This window comes from Pristis pectinata, chromosome 8, assembly GCF_009764475.1.
Source record: "Pristis pectinata isolate sPriPec2 chromosome 8, sPriPec2.1.pri, whole genome shotgun sequence".
Lineage (NCBI taxonomy): Eukaryota > Metazoa > Chordata > Chondrichthyes > Rhinopristiformes > Pristidae > Pristis > Pristis pectinata.
This window is the reverse complement of record NC_067412.1, coordinates 16,164,597-16,184,755: the sequence shown is the minus strand read 5'-3', so window position 1 is coordinate 16,184,755 and position 20,159 is coordinate 16,164,597. Positions and strand designations below refer to the sequence as shown.

The window sequence follows — 20,159 nt, the reverse complement described above, 5'->3', positions numbered from 1 at the left end:
AGAGTGGACAGCCAGTGCCTCTTTCCCAGGGCACCAATGCTCAATAGAAGAGGGCATGGCTTTAAAGTAATGGGTGGGAAGTTCAAGGGAGATACCAGAGGAAAGTTTTTTTACCCAGAAAGTGTTGGTGCATGGAATGCGCTGCCTGGGGCAGTGGTGGAGGTAGGTACATTGGTCAAATTCAAGAGATTACTAGATAGGCATATGGAGGAATTTAAAATAGTGGGATATGTGGGAGGAAGGGGTTAGATAGTCTTAGGTGAGGTTTAAAGGTCAGCACAACATTGTGGGCCGAAGAGTCTGTATTGTGCTGTACTGTTCTATGTTCTAAATTGTGGGTTCAAAGAATGAGTTGCAGCAGCCTCATTGCAGTAATTATAACATGGAGACTGATCAGGACACTCCATAGTGTAGAGAGCCCTCTTACCCAATTCTGCATCACTTAATCATCACTTTTCCCTGATTTCCCTAATCCATTAATGTCACAGTGTGGGAAGCAGTCAGTTTGTGCTTTGGGCATTTGCTACTACTGTTTGAGTCTTTTATGGGTACATAGACCTAGTCAGTGACATGGCCACTGCTGTTTTATTGGCTGTAGGTATTTTTTTGCCAAGGACCTAGTTTTCTATAAATTATCTCCATTCTCTCATGCTTCGTATTTTGAACTTTTTCTTACCTTCTACTTTTATTAGCAGGTGCAATTGACTTCAAACAAAGTTGATTGTTTCTTCATTTTATCATTCAGATTTGAAGAACTATTGTCTGTTATAAGGCCATGATTAGCCACAGCTGGCTAAAGGATCCCTTCCTATTATTTATTTCGTTAGTCATGTTCAGAATTAAAATATACTTCACACATTTTAGCAGAACTTTTTAAACAAACTTTTCCAATTTTACAGTTGTTTTCAAAGATGGTTTTGCAATGTTTTCTTTCAGTATCCAAGTACATGCAATATATTCAATCATGTGCTCACACCAAAGTCAACAAATGAAATGATATAAACATGCATAAAGAATAGATAATAGGTGGACAACATAAATATCCATCCAAGATGAAGCACTTGTTTTATCTCTTGCTCCCTTACCTCCACTCTGCACCGGCAATAAGGATGAACTTACAGCACAAATAGTAATAAATGGACATGATCTAATTGCCATTCCAGAAACATGGTTGCAGGGTAACAATATGTAGGAACTAAATATTCCAGAGAATTTGATATTTAGGAAGGACAAGCAGAAAGGAAAAGGAGGTGGGTGCCATTGTAATAAGAGTTGGTGTCAGTACAGTAGTTAGAAAGGATCTTGGTTTGGCTTGGGTATGGAATTTGAATCCATTTGGGAAGTGCTAAGAAGCAGCAGAGAGCACACGACATTGGTAGAAATTGTTTATAGGCCTCCAAATCATAGTGGAGAGGAAGGACACAGAGTGGAGGCCACAAAATGGCAGCCATGAATGCCATGTATCCCATCATGCCTTGGGCATGGAGTAGCAGGAATACAAGGACTACTGGAGCATTTTGTTTTGATAAACAAATCTGGGCTAGCAGAATATCCATACAGATAGTGTAACTTGCTCAGATGAGCCTTGCAAGCAGTTGAAAAAAATAACAGGATGAGGAATGAAAGACAGGAGTCACACTCAGATGTGTATGAAGGCTCATGCCAGGGACATCCTTGTGTGTATGTATAGCTTGGAGCCCACAAATGAAAAACAGATACAATCATGCTGAAAGAACTATTTTTAAAGAAGGCTGACATGCCCTGAATTCAGCAACAACTCTGGAAACCAAACATCACAGAAGCAGTAACCACAGAGTCTTTAATCTACAAATCATATGGACAAATCAAATTAGTACTAACATGTAGAGGATGATTTGCTGAAATGTATAAGAGATGGATTTGTAGATCAGTACTTTGAGAAACCAGTGACTAAACTGGCTAATTTAGATCTGGTGTGGTGCAACAAGAAAAGGATCATTAATAATCTTGCTGCATAAATGCCCCAATGAGAGAGTGATGATAGTATGATAGAATTTTACATTAAGTTCAATAATGATGTAGTTCATTCTGAATCCCAAGTTTTCAATCTAAACAGAAGAGATTATGAAGATATGTGGGGCAATTTGTCAATGGTGGATTGGGAAACAACATTAAAGGGTATGACAATGGACAGAAATAATGGAAAACCAAAGATCCAGTGCAAATGAAGAAACAAAGGAAGTAAGAATTAGTAAAGAAATACTACAAAAGAAGTTATTGAGCCTGAAAATGGATAAATCTCAAGGACATGATGATCTACAGCCCAGAAACTTGCATAGAACCCAAAAAGGTTTCTACAGATTTGAGAGTACCAAATGTGACCCTACTATTTAAGAAAGAAGGAGATGGAAAATTCTGGAATTATTGACCTGTTGGTCTGACATTGATAGTAGGGAAAATGCTGGAATATCTATATATATATATATATATATATATATATATATATATCTATATATATATATAGAGAGAGAGAGAGAGAGAGAGAGAGAGAGAGAGAGAAAGAGAGAGAGAGAGAGAGAGAGAGAGAGAGAGAGTAAGGGCATAAGGGAATATATAATATTATGACACTTAGAAAATAATAATTGAGCAGAACCAATATGAATTTTGAAAGGGAAATCATGTTTGACTTTTTTTTTTGGAGTTCTTTGACAAGGTATCTACTGGAATAGATGAGGGGGAATTAGTGGATTTTCAATGGGCTTTGCAAAAAAAATCCCACATAGGAGGTTCACCACACACAAAACGCTGGAGGAACTCAGCAGGTGCAGAACATCGATTGTTTATTTCCCTCCACAGATGCTGCCTGACCTGCTGAGTTCCTCCAGCATTTTGTGTGTGTTGCTCCAGATTCCAGCATTTGCAGAATCTCCTGTGTCTCCACATAGGAGTTTGCTGACAAGGTTAGAGCACATGGAATTGGGGAGGGGTAATATGTCAGTGTGGATTAAGAGTTGATTCATAGATAATATATTAAGATGGAACAGGTCACTCTCAGGTTGGCAGACAGTAACTGCGGAAGTAGTGCAAGAATCAATGCTTGGGCTTTAACTATTCATAACAATTTTGCCAATGGATTAAATGTAACATTTCCATTTAAGACATAAGACATGCAGTCTTTCTTTTTGCTTGTCATAATTTTAGCTCAGTTTTTAGCTCAGTTGCTGAGCTTGTATCAGAGCCTTGGCATTAGCAAAATATTCCACAAAAAGCAAAGAAGCAAAATCTGATCCTGACTGCTACTCCCACTGCTGTGTTCACTCATTTGATCTCACCCTATCAGAGATATTCACTTTGTTCTACCCATCCCTCTCTCAGCTTCTCTGCTACTGAAAACTACTATGTTTTCTTTCTTTCTTAGTTCTGATTGAGACCCAGACCTGAAATGTTAACCATTTCTCTTTTCTCAGATGCCCCCCGACCTGCTGGAAAATCTGAAATCTGTTTTTATTTCAGATTTCCAGGATCTGCAGTTTTTTTTTAATTTTCAAGACAAATTGTACGTTGGCCTTTAGGATTTGAGTCCAAAAGTAGAGATTTCTTAACAATGGTCACATGGGACTTGGTGACACCATCCCTGGACCACTGCATATAATGTGGGCCTCCAGACCTAAAGAAGGAAATACTTGCTGAAGAGGAAGTGCAGTGATTAAAAAAAAACTGGTTCTCAGGATGGAGTATCTGTCATATGAAGAAAGACTGAGTAGGTTAGGCTTCTATTCACTGCAGCTTAGACAATGAGACATACGAAATTATCAGCGGGATTGATGTACGAAAGATGTTTCTCCTGGCTAAGGTGTCCAGAACTAGGAGTTATGGTCTCAAAATAAAGAGTAGGCCATTTAAATTGAAATGAGGAGAAATTCTTTCACTCAAAGATTGGTAATTCTTTGGAATTCTCTGTGCTCCAAGGCTGTGGAGGTTCAGTGACTGAATACATTCAAAACAGAAATTGATAGATTTCTGGATCTTAAACAAATGGAGAGATCTGGTAATAGGGCAGGAAAATGGTGGTTGAAAGATCAGCCATAGTCTTATTCAGTGAGGTGGGTTGGAGAGGATGCAGCCTTGAGAGGGCCAACTGATTGACCCAAACCTACTTATATTTTCTAAGTTCTTAATTATTCATTTGCTGGCACAACTGGCAAGGCTAGTATTTATTGTTCATCCCTAATTGTTATTGACAGAAAGGCTTGCTTTGCTATTTCAAGCTCAGCCAAGTCCATAGTTCCCTGAAAGCAGCCACACAAGTCGATAGGATGGTAAGTAAGGCATAATAAGGTAAATAATGGCACGCTTGCCTTTATTAGTTGAGGTATTGAGTTCAAGAGTCAGGAAGCTATGTTCCAGCTTTATAAAACTCTGGTTAGATTGCATCTGGAATATTGCACTCACTTCTGGTTATCCCCTTATAGGAAGGATGTGGAGACTATGGAGAGGGTGCAGAAGGGGTTTACCAGGATGCTGCCTAGATTACAGGGTATATTCTATAAGGAGAATTTTGACAAACTTGGGTTGTTCTCCTTGGAGTGGTGGAGGCTGAGGGGAGATCTCTTAGAAGTTTATAAGGTTATGGGAGGCATAGATTGAGTAGACAGCCAAGATCTTTTTCTCAAGGTTGAAATGTCTAATACTGGAGGGCATGCAATTAGGGTGAGAGGGGGAAAGTTCAAAGGAGATGTGCGGGCCAAGTATTTTTTTTACATAGGAAGTGGTGGGTACCTGCAATGCATTGCCAGGGTGATGGTGGAAGGAGATATGATAGAAGTGTTTAAGAGGCTCTTAGATTGGCACATGGATATGCAGAGAATGGAGGGGTATGGACCATGTGGAGGCAGAAGGGATTAGATGTCATTAGCAATTTGTTCAGCACATCATGGGCTGAAGGGCCTGTTCCTGTGCTGTACTGTTCTACGTTCTATGTAACCACATTGCTGTAAGCAATGGAAGGATGCCAGGTTTCATTCCTTGAATGATATTTGCATTTTTTTCCACAGCAATCCTGTAGTTTTGTGGTCATCATTACAAAGATTAGTGGTTTTAAAAATGCAGTTTATTAATCTGAATTTAAATCCCAGAGCTGCCATGATGGAATTTGAACTCAGATCTCTGGAATATTAGTTCAAGCCTCAGCATTATTTATCTAGTAATTAACCCACTCCACCACCGTCATGGTTGCATTCAGAGTAAAATGAAGTGAACCAAGAAGTTATGGGAGACAGTGTTACTTTCTCTCATACAGAACAGACTGTTTCTATCTGAAGATGTCTGAGTAATTTTAAGTGCCAGCTAAAGGTTAAAGATATCATATGGTCCAATGCTGTAGCATAATTATATTTAATTCTTCAACGTTCCCATATTCACAGCTGAAGTATTATTATGGTTAAAGATTTAAACTTGATTACCATGAAAATTAATTATCATGTGTCCTGCACCTCTCCTCTGAAGGACTGTAATGAAATCATAATTCAGTTTCAGCATGGCTCTTAGTTGTTCTTGTCAGAGGGATTGATGTACGAAAGATGATTCTCCTGGCTAAGGTGTCTAGAACTAGGGGTTTATAGTCTCAAAATAAAGAGTAGGCCATTCAGATTGAAATGAGTCCCCACTCACGAATGTGCTTATAGTTCAAGGGCAAATGAAACTGATACTCACAAATTACAGGTTTATGCACCAGGTTGTCCAATCCTTGAATTCCATCAAATGAGCAATCAAAGTTGGTTGTGAAATTGTACTCTATTTCACCTTCAGTCACCTGCAATTTCCCTGAGTCTCCAAGATGGATGTTATTATACTCAGCACGGATATAGGACACTGGATTGTCTATTTTACTTACTTTCTGTAAGGACAATAGAATAAACCAGACATGGGATGAATAAAAATGATCTCTCTATATTTTTAAATTGAGATCCCAACTCGAAATCCATTCAAAGTAACATGGCATTTAAATGCAAACTGTCTAATCAAGCCAGAAATGAAAATTTAAATTAAAATTCATGATAATAGTTCATTTTAACACATTCCATTGACATTGTTACCTGCTGATCTATATCATACCATCACACTTAATACCACTAGTTCACAGAACAAATGATTTACAGAGACATTAAATAGTGAGTTTATGCTGCAGTACAAAAATATCATTATCTTCTGACATGAACAAGAGGTCATAATACAATATCCAATAATTACACACACACAGGTCCTGTTCTCTTCCATGACAATGGGAGATATTACACATAGGAGACAATCATAAAGTTATCCTTTCACCACTCTAACACAGTTTTTGCCAGTATTTTTATGGATTCACTGTCTGTAACTGTAACAAACGGTTGATTTTAGCAATGTAAGATTGGGAGAGAGCTCAAAAAGGCTGTCTCCCTTTGTTTAAACAATTCTAAATAAAAAAAATCCCTTCAAATGTTCAACAACAAACCAAGATGTAATCTCCTTGGGAAAAGCTACCAAGATGATACATACCAAGTTCCTGCCCCTCAGCACTGTAATCTGCACTGGCACTGGATTGCGTGCTTTGATTTCAACCTCAGAGTTCTCCATGTTGACATCTGCCGTTTTACAGTAATGTATAAACTGTTTTGATGATAAAAAAGCATTAAGACTAAAATGTACACAAAATTCCATAATTAATATGCTTACCATATAAAGATTGACTAATGACTTACAATAGGCTGCCAGAGGCTACAGTAAGTTTTCCTTTACTGGAGTCCAATTTTTTTCAGTCCCATTAGCTGAGAATGTCATCGCCCTCTGAGGTACCATATAATATTGAACAATCTTGATCAAGTGCCTAGTAAATCTGAATTTTAAATTGTTGGTTCATCAAAGCCATAAAAGTTTACTTGAATAGCTTATTAATTTGTTGAAGTGGTTCAATCATAATTTTCTTTTAAGACTTGCAGTACTTCATTGTTTAATATTACATGCTTACACTGTGCAAAATCAAATAGCATTTCACTTCCCAGAACCAGCTGGTTCACCTTTGCAAATGAAAAGCAGATGATCACTCCATTTGTCATCTGAGGCTACTTTTGCAGACCCCTTCAGTGATCACCAATGTGATTTTGTAAGAGGTGTGAGAATAAGTTGACTGCCTGCTGCGCTAAGGAAGTGTACAAAAAATACATACAGACAATGGAGTATAGATGGGAGAGAAATTTGGAGTTGATTTTGTAATTCCTCCGTTCTTTTGTCACACTTTATCCACAGTACACACCATCCTTGATCCAAACAACATGCAGATATTCCCAAGGTTCCAATGATTTAACCATGTGCGGCTAGTAGTTAAAAAGGCAAGAACTCCCCTGTCTAACAATGTTATTTTTGATATATTTTAAATGGGTTATATAAACACCCATTAACGAAGTTAAAATGATTTGCTATGTTCAATTATCCATTTCTTTTCTAAACAATTTTTGACCGTCTCTCCGACCGTGCTGAACGCGGTCCTCTTAAATTGGTCAAGTATTTCCTGTCCTGGTCAGGAATGATGTACTCGGCAAGCTTGCCTGTCGAGAGAAGCTGAGCTAACGTTTCAGGCTGATGACTTTTCGTCAGAGCATCGGAGTTCTGTCGATGGCCATCTGTGGGACTTGCTGAGAATTGCACCATACTTTTGTTTTGATGCTCCAGCAATATGCAGTGTTTTCGCTTCATTATAAACCCTGAGACAAAATCGTGTACTTTACACGAAAGAACACCATCTTCTTTCTGACTCCTCGCCAACCCCTGGTGCCGAACTCTAGGCAATCCTCTTTAAGTTAGTTAGTTAGCTCATTTAGTTAGAATCCGTATCGCGGACGACCCACTGCTTATCTGCAACTTCACCCGCCCCCTCGGCCATCTGACGGTCACCCTGACAAACTCCATCTCTCACCTCAGCACTCGTCGCCCGCCACTGAAGCAGCCGCTCGGCTTGGTGCGTCGCCGTTACTACGGCGACGGAACGAGCCGCGTGTTGACGTCACATTACGCGGTGACGTCAGAGGGGCCGTGCCCGAGCCCGCAGCTCCAGTGCAGTGCGGTGCGGTGCGGTGGGGTGGGGTGGGGTGGGGTGGAGGTAGGGGTGCCGGCGTTCACTTGGTTCCCATTTGCAGCAAAGCAAACAGAAGAGGATTTTACCAAGTTTCTGAAGCTCTAACCTTTAACTTTTCCATGATTTGATTAAACGTCATCAACACGAAATATTAACTGTTTCTCAAATACAGTGCCAGACTTGCTGAGTATAGTTATTATTTCCTCCCTTATTTTAAATTTATAATCCACACGAAGCATATCAACGTATTTAATTAATCTTCAAAGTTTAACACAACTTGAATACGTATTGAGTTCCGCCGTCATAGTGCAGTGCAACAAAAAATATTTCTTATTACTCATCCACAGTAATATTACCAAGGCTGTTGCTTGGTAATCACGAGTGCGCTGCAAAATAACACGGGGTCCATAAATCCTATTTAAAAAAACATAAATTCTTTGTAAATTATGTAAATTCTGAATCGAGGGACTCTCAGTCCACAGAGAATAAATTTATATAATGGTTTATCTTAAAATTTGGGGAACACGTCATGATTGTCTTTGGGGGGGTCAGAGGTTATATCGGTTGCTGGGATGATGGCGGCTGGGACTGGAAGTGAGTAGTGCGGTAAAGAAACGTTGCAGAGGGAGGGATCGGGATTAAGTTGCGAGAAATCCTGTGTGACTGAATGTGTGTCTAAGGGAAGCGGTATCTAAAAAAAAGCGATGAAGCCGTGCACAAAAATAAATATCCTCAGCGTGTTGTGTTGATCAGCCGGCTGCCTCCGTCTTCCTGTGTTGGTTTCAATTACAGTTCATCCGTATGTTTAATACAATCTTGTTTTCAACGTGCAGCGTGTGATCGGGTGCTGTCCGCGAAACAGTTCAGATCCGTGTTAGGCTGCATGTACCGATCTGAAGTAATTGTCAAACGTGTTAATTGTTAGGGAGTGAATATTGCAGTCAAGCCTGCATTTACTGACCATACTTTAAGAAGGCAGGAGTAGGCCATTGCTTTCCCCTCCTCCCCCGTGCCTGCTACACCATTTTACAACTTTCCTGCATTAACATAATCAAGGGATATGAAGTTAATATTCTAAAAAAAATCATCCTTTGTTGTGAGTATACTCAACGACTGATCCCCCACTGCTATGTATGACAGAGAATTCCAAAGATTCACCATCCTTGAGATGAAGATATGTCTTCTCAACTCTGTCCTGAATGGTTGACACATTATTTTGAGACATATTGGCCAACTGAGTCATCAAAGCTGCATTTACCCTGTCAAGCCCCTTAAGAAGTGATTGCATTGGTTGTAAACTACAAAAATTGCCTGTATCTGGGAGAGTTCTCAGAGGATTGGTAAACTTCAAATGTAAAGTTGCTGTTTAATAAAGGAGGGAGGTAAAACAGGAAGCAATAGTTAGTCTAATATTTGTGATTGAGAAATGGAACCCATTATTAAGAGGTAATAGCAGGGCATACAGAACATCATAAGAGAATCAAACAGTCAACATAGCTTTATGAAAGGGACATTCAATTTGACAATTTAGCTGGAGTTCTTTGCAGAAGTAATAAACAGGATTGGTAGAGGAGAATTAGTAGATGCAGCGTATATTTGGAGTTCTAGAAGGTGTTTGGTTATGTGCCATGTAAATGGTCACTACGTAAGAGCAGGAGAGGTTGGAGGTTATGTATTGGCAGGGATATGGCCATTAGGATACATAGGTAATTTTTGGTCTGATAATCAGAAACTAGTGGTATGCTCCAGGTATCAGTGGTGAGCCATCAAATAATTATAATATATAATAATGACGGATGAAAGGACAGAATACACTGTAGTCAAATTTGCTGATAGCATAAAGATAAGTGGGTTAGTAAGTTGTGAGAAGGATGCTACTTGACCCACTAGTTCTTCCAGCTGTTTTTTGCTCTTGAGGTACTGAATATAGTTTTGATCTCTATATTTAAGGAAGAAATTGGAATTGAAATTGGTTTATTATTATCACATGTACCGATATACTTGCATTGGAGTAGTTCTGAGAAGGTTCACTAAGTTGATTCATGGGATAGAGGCATTGATGTGTGAGAAAAGATTGAGTAGGCTGGGCCTGTACTCATTGGAATTTAGAAGAATGAGGGGTGATTTTATTGAAACAAAAAAGATTATGAGGAGGATTGATAAGGTGAGAACTTTTCCCCTAGTGCAGTTATCTAGAGTGAGGGGGCCTGGTTTCAGAATAAGGAATCACCCATTACAGGTATAGATGAGGAGGATTTTTTTCTCCCAGAGGAACTTGAATCTTTGGAATTCTCTTCCCAGAGAGCTGTGGTGGGAGAGTTATTAAATATATTTGGGTGGAGATTGACAAACTATGGAGAGTAAAAAAATCGATCTCCTTATCTCTTGAATGATAAACCAGCTATCCCAAGAATCAGTCTGGTGAACTTCCACTGCATTCCCTCTATCTCCTTCCTTGGATGGGAGACCAAACCTGCACACAATATTCCAGATGCTGTCTTACCAGGATGCTGTATAATTGGTTCAGGATATCTTTACTCTTAGCCTTTTAATCTTCTTGCAATAAAGGCCAACAAACTATTTGCCTTCTTAATTGCTCTTTGGGTCTGTATATTAACTTCCAGTGATTGACACACAAGAATATCTAGATCCCTGTGAACAACAACATTGTTCAGTCTCTCACCATTAAAAACAATACTCCAATTTTTTTCTATATTGATGGCCTCAAATTTTTCCTCATAACATTCCATCTGCCATGTCCTGGTCCATTCACTTGGCCTGTCTATGTCCCGTGAAGTCTTTCTGCATCATCTTCACAGCTCATGCTGCCATCTAGTTTTGCATCATCAGCAAATTTTATCCTTGTACACTTGATCCCCTTATTCAAATCATCAATATAGATTTTAGGTTAAGGCCGCAACATTGATTCTTGCAGTGCCCACTAACCAAAAAATGACCCATCTATTCATACTATTTTCTGTCCATTAAACAATCCTCAATATATTACCCTCAATACCATGCACTCTTGAGTCATAGAGAGATACAGCATGGGAACAGGTCCTTCAACCATCAACCACCTATCCTACACTGATCCTATTTTCATCCTTTTTTTTCTTCTCACATTCTCATCAATTCCCCCAGATTCTTCTTGCCTACACACTAGGGGCGATATACAGTGGCCAATTAACCTACCAAACTGCATGTCTTTGGGATGCAGGAGGAAGCCCATGCATTCACAGAGAGAATGTGTAAATTCCACACTGTCAGTGATTAAAGCTGGTTCTCTGGCACTCTGAGGCAGCAGCTCTACTAATGTATGGCACTTATCAAAACCCTTCTGAAAGTCCAAGTATAACACATCAGTTGGTTTACTCTTGTTTATTCTCCTAGATACACCTTAAAAAGTGCCAACAGATTTGTCAAATGTAATTTTCCCTTTCATAGATCTGCATTGATTCTGTCCAATCCTATAGTTTCAAGTGGGGTGCTCACTGTAACAGACTTCTTTCTGTAACAAATTGAAGATAATTGGATTTAATAGACAGCTGTTTCATTGATGGTCAAGGAATCACTTTACTATGCTAACGTTTTATTGTTGGATCTTCAAACAAGTTCAAATTCTTAAATTACCATGTAGATTTGGACAAGCTCTCTGAATAGTTAGCCAATATCCTGAAGTCTTTTGGATTTCAAATCCATTGATAATTATTACACTGCACTACATCTAGGATGTGTCATTGCCCTTCAGTTGCTGCAGTTTTTGAAGATTTACTACCAATCATGGACATGTTTAACAGCTGATGCCAGACTACCTTTAATACAAATAGATGCAGAATAAAGATTCCTCTAATTCCAAAATATCACATATCAGCTTATTGGTGTTTTCATTGTGCAAGAGAGACCATGGGAACAGAGTCTTTCTAACCCATCTGTCCCTTTTAGGAGTCCAAATATGTGATTTACATGGGAGATGATAAGCAAGTAACTTTTCAAATTGTGTGTTACATCCCTGCAAATGGTACTATTGCATATCACTTAAACTGTTGTACTACTAGAGATCTTCAACTTAAGTGATGGTTACTGTGTATAATCTTTCCTCAGATCGTCAGTTTGGGCTGAATTTACTTTGTTGAGTTTGGTTGACCAGGTTTCTCCTCCTCCAACTGCAATTCTAACGTGCTTCCCAGTCAATATGCATTGTCCTTTGGTGTGGGCTAGTGATCAGCAGTATTAACATTTCCTAATTAGACACCAACACAATGTCATCCTTACCGACTGGCCATCTGTACCATATTTCTTTGTTGTTATCTTGTCCTATAGGTCTAGACTGCTAGCTTCTGATGTGAACAGCTTGTCTTAGACGGCAAGATTTATTGATCTACTGTTCACTTTTCTTTTGAGTTGTAAATTGACCTTCGTCATAACAAAGATCAGAACAAGGTTCTGATCGAGTACTGTTTAACCATTTGTTGGTTGAGAGGAAAATTCCACGAGGCAGAAGATGAAAATCATGCAGAGCAAAAATGGAAATAGGAGGGATAAATGTCTATGAGAATTGAATATTGGACAACATAAACGTGAGCACTGGTACACACATGGAGTGAAAGGATAGATAGGATAGATTAAAGTAAACTGGCACGAAGGGGGATATCATGTGGAGTCTGAGGTACAGAATGAATATTTTAGTCTACACGACAAGAGAATACTGTCAAGGTAGCAGAAGATGGAGAGGTGGAAGGAGGATAAGATAGACAGAGGATCTATTTGAAAGACTCCTTGGTCTAGTAGGGAAAAAATACCTGCTTCATTAACCCCTTTCCACTGCCTTAAAATGTAGATCATTTGCATTGTGGATAAATCAGTGCTCTGCTTAATATTTGACAACATAGTATTGTTCAATCAAAATGGCTGACTTACTTCAAATAACACATGGAATATTTTGTAGTATAACCTAGTTGAAAGCAACAGGTTGAAGTGAACAGCATTATTTTTATATCCTTTGAATATAGGCAACATTGGAGATCCATTTATTTCTAATTACTGTTAAATTTTCTCAGTGTTCATAATTGCAGACTTTTCCCCATTATTTTGGATCTACATATGGAATTATTTTTCCTGCAGTTTGGCCTCTATAATCACCTTTTTAAAGTATAGTATGTGAAGGAAGAGAGAACAAGGGAGAGAAAGATATATGCAAGAGAATGTTGGAGATTGTGAGATTGGCAAAAAAGGACACTAGAGATGATAACATGGATTTTGCAGCACCTTGATGGCTCTTGACCTGGAACTTTAAGGAAGTTCTTTCAAAGATCTAGCAATCTTTGTGGTATAGGTTTCCCTTTTACTGACATGAGGAACTTGTTGAGTGCGGCTTACTGCTAAGGTACTAATTTTTCCACGCTTATTTTATCAGTATCTGTGAGGATAAATTAGCTGGTTGAGAAGATCCACATCCTAATTACAAAGCCATGTGTGGGACCAGGACCTTGTGAAACCTCAGCTGGTCATGGGGTTGGACCGGAACAAGTCTGCCTTGAAACTGTTGAGAAAACCTTTGATGGATGGCAAGGCCATGGCCTTGACTTCACCATCTATAAAAACTGCAGATTTTTCAAGACTTCCGGAAGCCCCTGACTTCTCAAACATTTGAAGTACATTAAAAATATAATAGAAATTGCTGGCAGAGATGAACCAGCAAATTTGGGACTTCCTGGCACATATGATGAGAAATTATTATAGTTCTATGTGTAAATGATGGCATTTCTCAGCATATTCTAGCCTTTTAAGCCACATGTCAGTTAAAGTAAGCTCTTGATGACAGCAAAAGTGATGTCATCACTTGGGCTAAGTCTCTAATCTTTAAGAATTTTCAAGTAGCAAGTGAGAAAAGACAAAGCACAATTCTTAGCTAATATTTTAAATACTTTACCAAGCATGAGTGAAAGATTGGAACATAGATGATTTAAAATAGGTTCTTAAAGATCACCAATTACTTAAAATATAATTTTAAAGTACAAATTTGGTTGTGTTTTTTATTGTGTTCACATCAACTTGTGTTTGTATTAATATATTTAAAATAACTATTCAAGCCATAATGTAAAATTTTTAAAAACTTGCAGAAGCAGAATGTGATTAATAATTAATGTTAATTTGGAAACATTGACACATCTGTTTTATTTTGTTTATTCTGACAACTGCTAATTTGGGACATTTTTCCCCCCTGAAGAGCATAAGTTGCTGAGTACTGGCCCAACTGAACCATGGTCAATTCGAGAGAAGTTATGCTTGGCATCATCAGTGATGCGGAGTGGAGATCAGAACTGGTGAGTGATACTAAATGCAACCATGATAACTTATAATGTGGAAGTTGGCTCAACATTTCAATCTGATGCAAAAATTATCTATGAAATACTTGGAACACAGTCTTGTTGTCACCAGCACTCTGTCTTGTCAGAGGTAAATGTGGGACCTAATGGCAACTCCTCCAACCCAGGCACTGGCATCTGAATTATTATATCTTCTTTCCAATGACAGACCACACCACGACAAGTACCAATTGCTATTGGGCTGATCACTGCCCAATCTGTTCTGTCATCTCCATTGACCTAGCCCCAAAAGAACAGTGGCAACAGAAACACTACCACAAGAAAATCAGAGTTGTAAGTCTCAAGGATCCGACAAAGTTGGCTCCAATTAGATAGTACCTCACATACAACCTTACGGACAACTTGATGACCTCTAAACAACAGGAGCTACAGTGTGACCATAGGATCCGGACTGCCATCTGGAAGCCTATTGTATTTAGTATCTGTGAAGGGACTCTTGAAGAGAATTGATTTAATGAGAATGACAAGGAGATCCAAGGATTAACTGATAATAAACACAGGAGTTCTTGAATCAGAAACTTCACCATGCCTCAAAGGAAAAGAAATAGCTCTACAAGCCAAAACAAAAGACCTGAAGAACAGATGGTGGGTAGAAAGAGCTCAGGAGGTCCAGCAACTTGTCATGATGTGTGTGGATATCGAGACCATCAAGGTACAGCAAAGGATCAGGCCCTTCGGCCCATGATGTCAGTGTTGACTGTGATGCCATTTTAAACTAATCCCATCTGTCTGCACATGGTCTATATCCCTCCACTTCCTGCCTGTTGATGTGCTTGTCTAACTGCCTCTTAAACGTTGGTATCATATCTGTTTTCACCACCTACCCTGGCAGTGCATTCCGGGCACCTACCACTCCCTGTGTAAAAAAAACACGTCTCGTAAATCTCCTTTAAACTTTGCCCTTCTCGCTTAAACCTATGGCCTCTAGTATTTGACATTTCCACCCTGGGGAAAGAGGCTCTGAGTATCTACCCTATCTATGCCTCTCACAATTTTATGTACTTCTATCAGTCACCCCTCAGCCTCTGACACTTCAGAGAAAACAACTCAAGTTTGTCTAACCTCTGTTTATAGCTAATATTCTCTAATCCAGGCAATATCCTAGTGAACCTCTTCTGTATCTTCTCCAAAGCCTCCACATCCTTTCTGTAATGGAGCAACCAGAACTGCACAATACTCCAAATGTGGCTGAACCAAAGTTTTGTACAGCTGCAACATGACTTCCCAAATTTTATACTCAGCACCCCACCCCATCCACTTGTGTTTACACTTTCAGAGAGCTATGGACTTGTATCTCAAAATCCGTCCGTACATCAATGCTCCTAAGGTGTCCTGTCATTGAGAGTCATAGAGTAATACAGCATGGAAACAGGCCCTTTGGCTCAACTCATTCAAGCCAACCATGGTGCCCAAATCCAAATGTCTATTTACTGTATATATTCTTCTTACATTTGACCTCTCAATCCAAGGATGGATTGACAAATAATTGAAAAGGCCTGAAGTTTGTAGATTATATCCATGCTGAAGTTTTAAAATTTGTCAAGGAAGAACTTAAGACAAATTTTCTGCTTCATCTTCCACATCAGGGAAGAGAAAATACTTTTTGCACTCTATCATACCACACTGCTACACCTCACCTCTAACAAGCTTCCTGCCGTGTAGAGGTAATCTGCAGTACAAAATGGAAAACTATTCACCCTTTGTCACCCTTTTCCCAGAATCAAGGTCTTTCCAAACAGTCATCAGGCTGCAGTGTGCAGGCGATGCTTGCATATGCATATGTTGGGAGGCTGCGCTGTAGGTCATCGTTGAAGCATATTAGAGAATAAGCCTCACGCTAAACATCTGCAAAACCTGCCCCTGCTGAATAAAAACATGACAAAGTCCTGGAAATTTGGACCACTTCCCATTTTTTGGAGTCAACTTTCTGTGAAGGCCAACATCCATGATGAAATCTATCATACCTTTGAGTGAGTTTGTATAGCCTTTGGCTGTCTCAGGAAAAGATTGCTTGTAGATCAACACCTCATACCCTGACAGAGCTCATGATCCACTGAGCAGCTGTGATCCTTGCCTTCCTGCATGTTTCTAAGACATGGTTACATAAAGTAGGCACTTCAAAGCATAAGAGATGTATCATCAATGCTGACTCCACATAATCTTCTAAACCTACCAGCAGGATACGTGAATTAATATCAGTATCTGTTCCCAGGCCTACATTCCCTGCATCAAGACTTTAATTGCTCTTGGTTGACTCTGATGGATGGGACATAATCTTCTCATGCCCAAAATCAGATTTCGGAAACAGGACTCTATTTCAAGTCTGCCACAGCAAGCGATTACCAGGTGGATAGAGGAAATGATTCAAGGACATTCTCAAAATCTTCTTAGGAAAAAATGGAACACCCCACCAAGCACACAGGAATCCTTGGCCCATTGCTGCACAAAATGGAGAAGGTACATTTGGAATGAACTTTGAGTCCTTTTGTCAGGAGCTTGAAAAAACCTGGTGTAAATGGCGGAAGCAGGTGCAACCCCTCCCAAAATATCCTTCCACTTGCTGCATCAAACAGCTCTTGTTCTACCTGTGGCAAATTCTATTGGTTCCACATTTGCCTCATAAGCCATCTCAGAATTGGTGCAGAACCAAGTTATCCACAACCCTGAGATACTTACTAAGAAGTAGATTTGTATACAAAACATAACATTTTAATTATCTTGAGGATTAGTAGATTCAGAGGCAGTTGGTTATGAGGTGTTTTGGTCATTATTTTCATTGTGATAATCTTTAAATCTTTACCCTTCAGTCTGTCGCAGCTCTCTGAATTGAGAACCTACTTACTATACTCAATATAATTTGAATTTGTATTGTAAGAAAGCAGAAGCATTTTAACTGCAACGTTTTTTGAACATACATTAATATATTGCAGAGGAGAAAAATTAAATGAAGTAGATATTCTAGGAGTGATTAAGTTCAGAAAGTTGTGTTCAAATAAAGGAGGGAATAGATTATTTTAAAGAGCATCATAATCATTAATTGTATTATCTGATTTTATTCTTATGTGGGAGAAACTTGTACTGGCATTTTGGCATGTTTGTCAAAAGCAGGCTGAGAATAGATATTATGTATACAATTCAGAGGTGGATTCAGGTAATGTCTCGATTGAGATTGAAAAATTAATCAGAGGATGGAACTACTTCTGTACTTTTTGTATGCAGCTTAATTATGTAAGGCTGCTGTGCGCCTTCTCAGTAAATAGAGGATTAACTGGGACATTAACATACGTTCCTTTCGTTGACTACCCAGTTTTAAATCTGTCTGAAACTGATGAGGTGAAAGGTCACTTTGTCTGCCGGTTGTAAGGTTCTTGCATGGAAGGTGGTCATGCAGTTTCTGAACAGCTTGATCTGGGAGTTATCCACTAAATTGTGCTTTTTGAAGTGTAATGTATTTTTTGAAGTGTAATCATTGTTTTAAATTTTCAATGACCAGATAAGTTTGTTCTTTTGAGGGAAAAGTATTTATTAGGACTTACAGAGGGGATAACTCCCCTACTCTTCATCTTAATAGTGCCATGATATTTTTACATCAAATTAAGAATAGATTGGGCCATAGTTTAATTTCTCAAACTATTTCAATGCACTTTCAAGCATGTAGTACTCCTTTAGCATACTTTCAGCATACTTTCAAGCCTCTGCTATGTGCCATCATTATAGAGGTTTATAAAATCATGAGAGTCATAGATAAAGTGAATGGTCACAGTCTTTTTCCCAGGGCAAGGGAGGGCATAAGTTTAAGGTGAGAGGGGAAAGGTTTAAAGGGGATCCGAGTAGCTAGTTTTTCCACACGGAGAGTGGCGGGTAAATGGAATGAGATGCCAGAGGAAGTGGTAGATTCAGGAATAATTACAATTTTTAAAAGATATTTGGACAGCTACATGGATAGGAAAGGTTTAGAGGGGCCAAAAGTAGGCAAACAGGTCTAGCTCAGGTAGCACCTTGGTCGGCATGGACGAGTTGAGCTAGAGGACCTGTTTCTGTGCTGTATAACTCTATGACAACATTATGAATGGAAGATGAGAGTGCTATTAACTGGGTAATAGCTAATATACTTAAGAGAGATGTGGTGGGACATGTGCTACTGAGTTACACACACTTTATCTAACCTGTACCATACTTGATCAAGAATAGCAGGGTCCTGTTGTTGATTGTCTTATTGAATCATTGCCATTTCTTCTTTGAGCACCATAATTTAAAAAAAAGTAGTTGCATGGTTAGTAATTGAAAGTGCCAACAATTCTAATTTTATGAAATACGCTGCAGATTATGATGCAGAGTTTACAATGGTTTGTCTATCTGTTCTTTCAGGGTATCAGTTAGCAGGGCAATTAAACCTTTTGCAGAACCTGGACGGCCACCAGACTGGTTTTCACAAAAGGTAATGGTTAAAAAACAGAGAAATTCCGTAGTAAGTCTTAATATTTAGGAAAGTTTTTAAAGTTTCTGTCATGTCTGTGATTTCTATGTTAGGTTGACTCTGCTGTACTTTTTTTTACCTTTTGATTAATTTGCACTTTTCGACTTGGTAATTGTCAGATCATGACAATCAGTCAGATTGGAGAAAATAACAAATTACTTCAGTTTATTAAATAACTTCTCCAATTCCTCCATTTGAAACAGGCATGGCATTCTTGGAATCCTGTTCAGTTTCCAGGCACTGATCCCAAAGCTTTCATCATAGTCCACAGTCTGCCTCTTTAACAGCAGCTACCTTACACTGCTTCAGTCTTTTGGCATTGAAGCACTTATCCATGGCAATTTTGATTTGGTGTGGTTTCACTCAATATTATTAATGCTAGTGTTCACTTTATTACTATTCACTTGTCCCCTTTCAAAACTTTATTCTTTGACAGTAACTTTATCCTTTCTTGTAAAATCAGCAGTCTTCCTTGTAAATGTTTTATTTCCTATTTATTCCCACAGGTTCTGTACTGTGCCTTGAATTTTGCCGAATATTTTTCTTAATTCTTGCTTTCTCTGTCTACATTGCCACGTCTACCTATTTCTGACCTTGTGCTTGATTATGTGTAAATAATTTTTCTCTTTATTGCAGCATTGTGCGTCACAGTATTCAGAACTGTTGGAAACAACAGAAACACCCAAGTAAGTCTGCAACCCAGGTCTGTTTAGGTGTCTTTAAATGCAATTTTGCAGATAAAAAATGGTTCATAGTTATAATGACTAAATAATTTCTTCATAGACGGAAGCGTGGTGAGAAAGGAGAAGTTGTGGAAACTGTGGAGGATGTAATTGTTCGCAAGCTCACCGCTGAGCGAATTGATGAGCTAAAGAAACTTATTAAAGAGACTCAGGAGAAATACAGGTCAGGGCTTTACTCATTACTTGATACATTATTTTGTTTAATCTACATACATAAACAAATTTACTTTCCAAAGGAATGTATTGTGTGGGTTTCTGGGGAAAGAGGGGGATTTCATTGAAACCTACCAGATACTGAAAGGCCTTGATAGTGTGAACATGGAGAAGGTGTTTCCATTAGTAGGAGAGTCTAGGATCCAAGGGCACAGCCTCAGAATAAAGGGATGCCCTTTTAAAACTAAGATGAGGAGAAGTTTCTTCAGCCAGAGGGTGGTGAATTTGTGGAATTCATTGCCATAGAGGGC

General features: G+C 38.8%; 2 protein-coding genes across 4 annotated transcripts in view; one reads left to right on the top strand and one right to left on the bottom strand.

The window, feature by feature from the left end:
- Positions 1 to 7,977, bottom strand: part of cfap70 (cilia and flagella associated protein 70) — a 58,857-nt gene extending 50,880 nt beyond the window's left edge. For 2 of the 3 annotated variants that reach the window (XM_052021728.1, XM_052021730.1), the window contains exons 1-3: positions 7,931 to 7,977; positions 6,517 to 6,627; positions 5,692 to 5,875 (exon numbers count right to left, since the gene is read on the bottom strand). In XM_052021728.1, coding sequence (XP_051877688.1) covers positions 5,692 to 5,875; positions 6,517 to 6,594 — 262 coding nt within the window. In that variant the 5' untranslated portion in view covers positions 6,595 to 6,627; positions 7,931 to 7,977. Of the gene's footprint in view, positions 1 to 5,691; positions 5,876 to 6,516; positions 6,628 to 6,719; positions 6,847 to 7,930 lie in introns of those variants that run through there. The other variant, XM_052021729.1, reaches the window with a different exon arrangement.
- Positions 7,978 to 8,652: 675 nt separating this feature from the next.
- Positions 8,653 to 20,159, top strand: part of brd8a (bromodomain containing 8a) — a 53,844-nt gene continuing 42,337 nt past the window's right edge. Inside the window, 5 exon segments of the mRNA XM_052021266.1 lie at positions 8,653 to 8,683; positions 14,316 to 14,412; positions 18,844 to 18,913; positions 19,589 to 19,638; positions 19,736 to 19,858. Coding sequence (XP_051877226.1) covers positions 8,662 to 8,683; positions 14,316 to 14,412; positions 18,844 to 18,913; positions 19,589 to 19,638; positions 19,736 to 19,858 — 362 coding nt within the window. The 5' untranslated portion in view covers positions 8,653 to 8,661.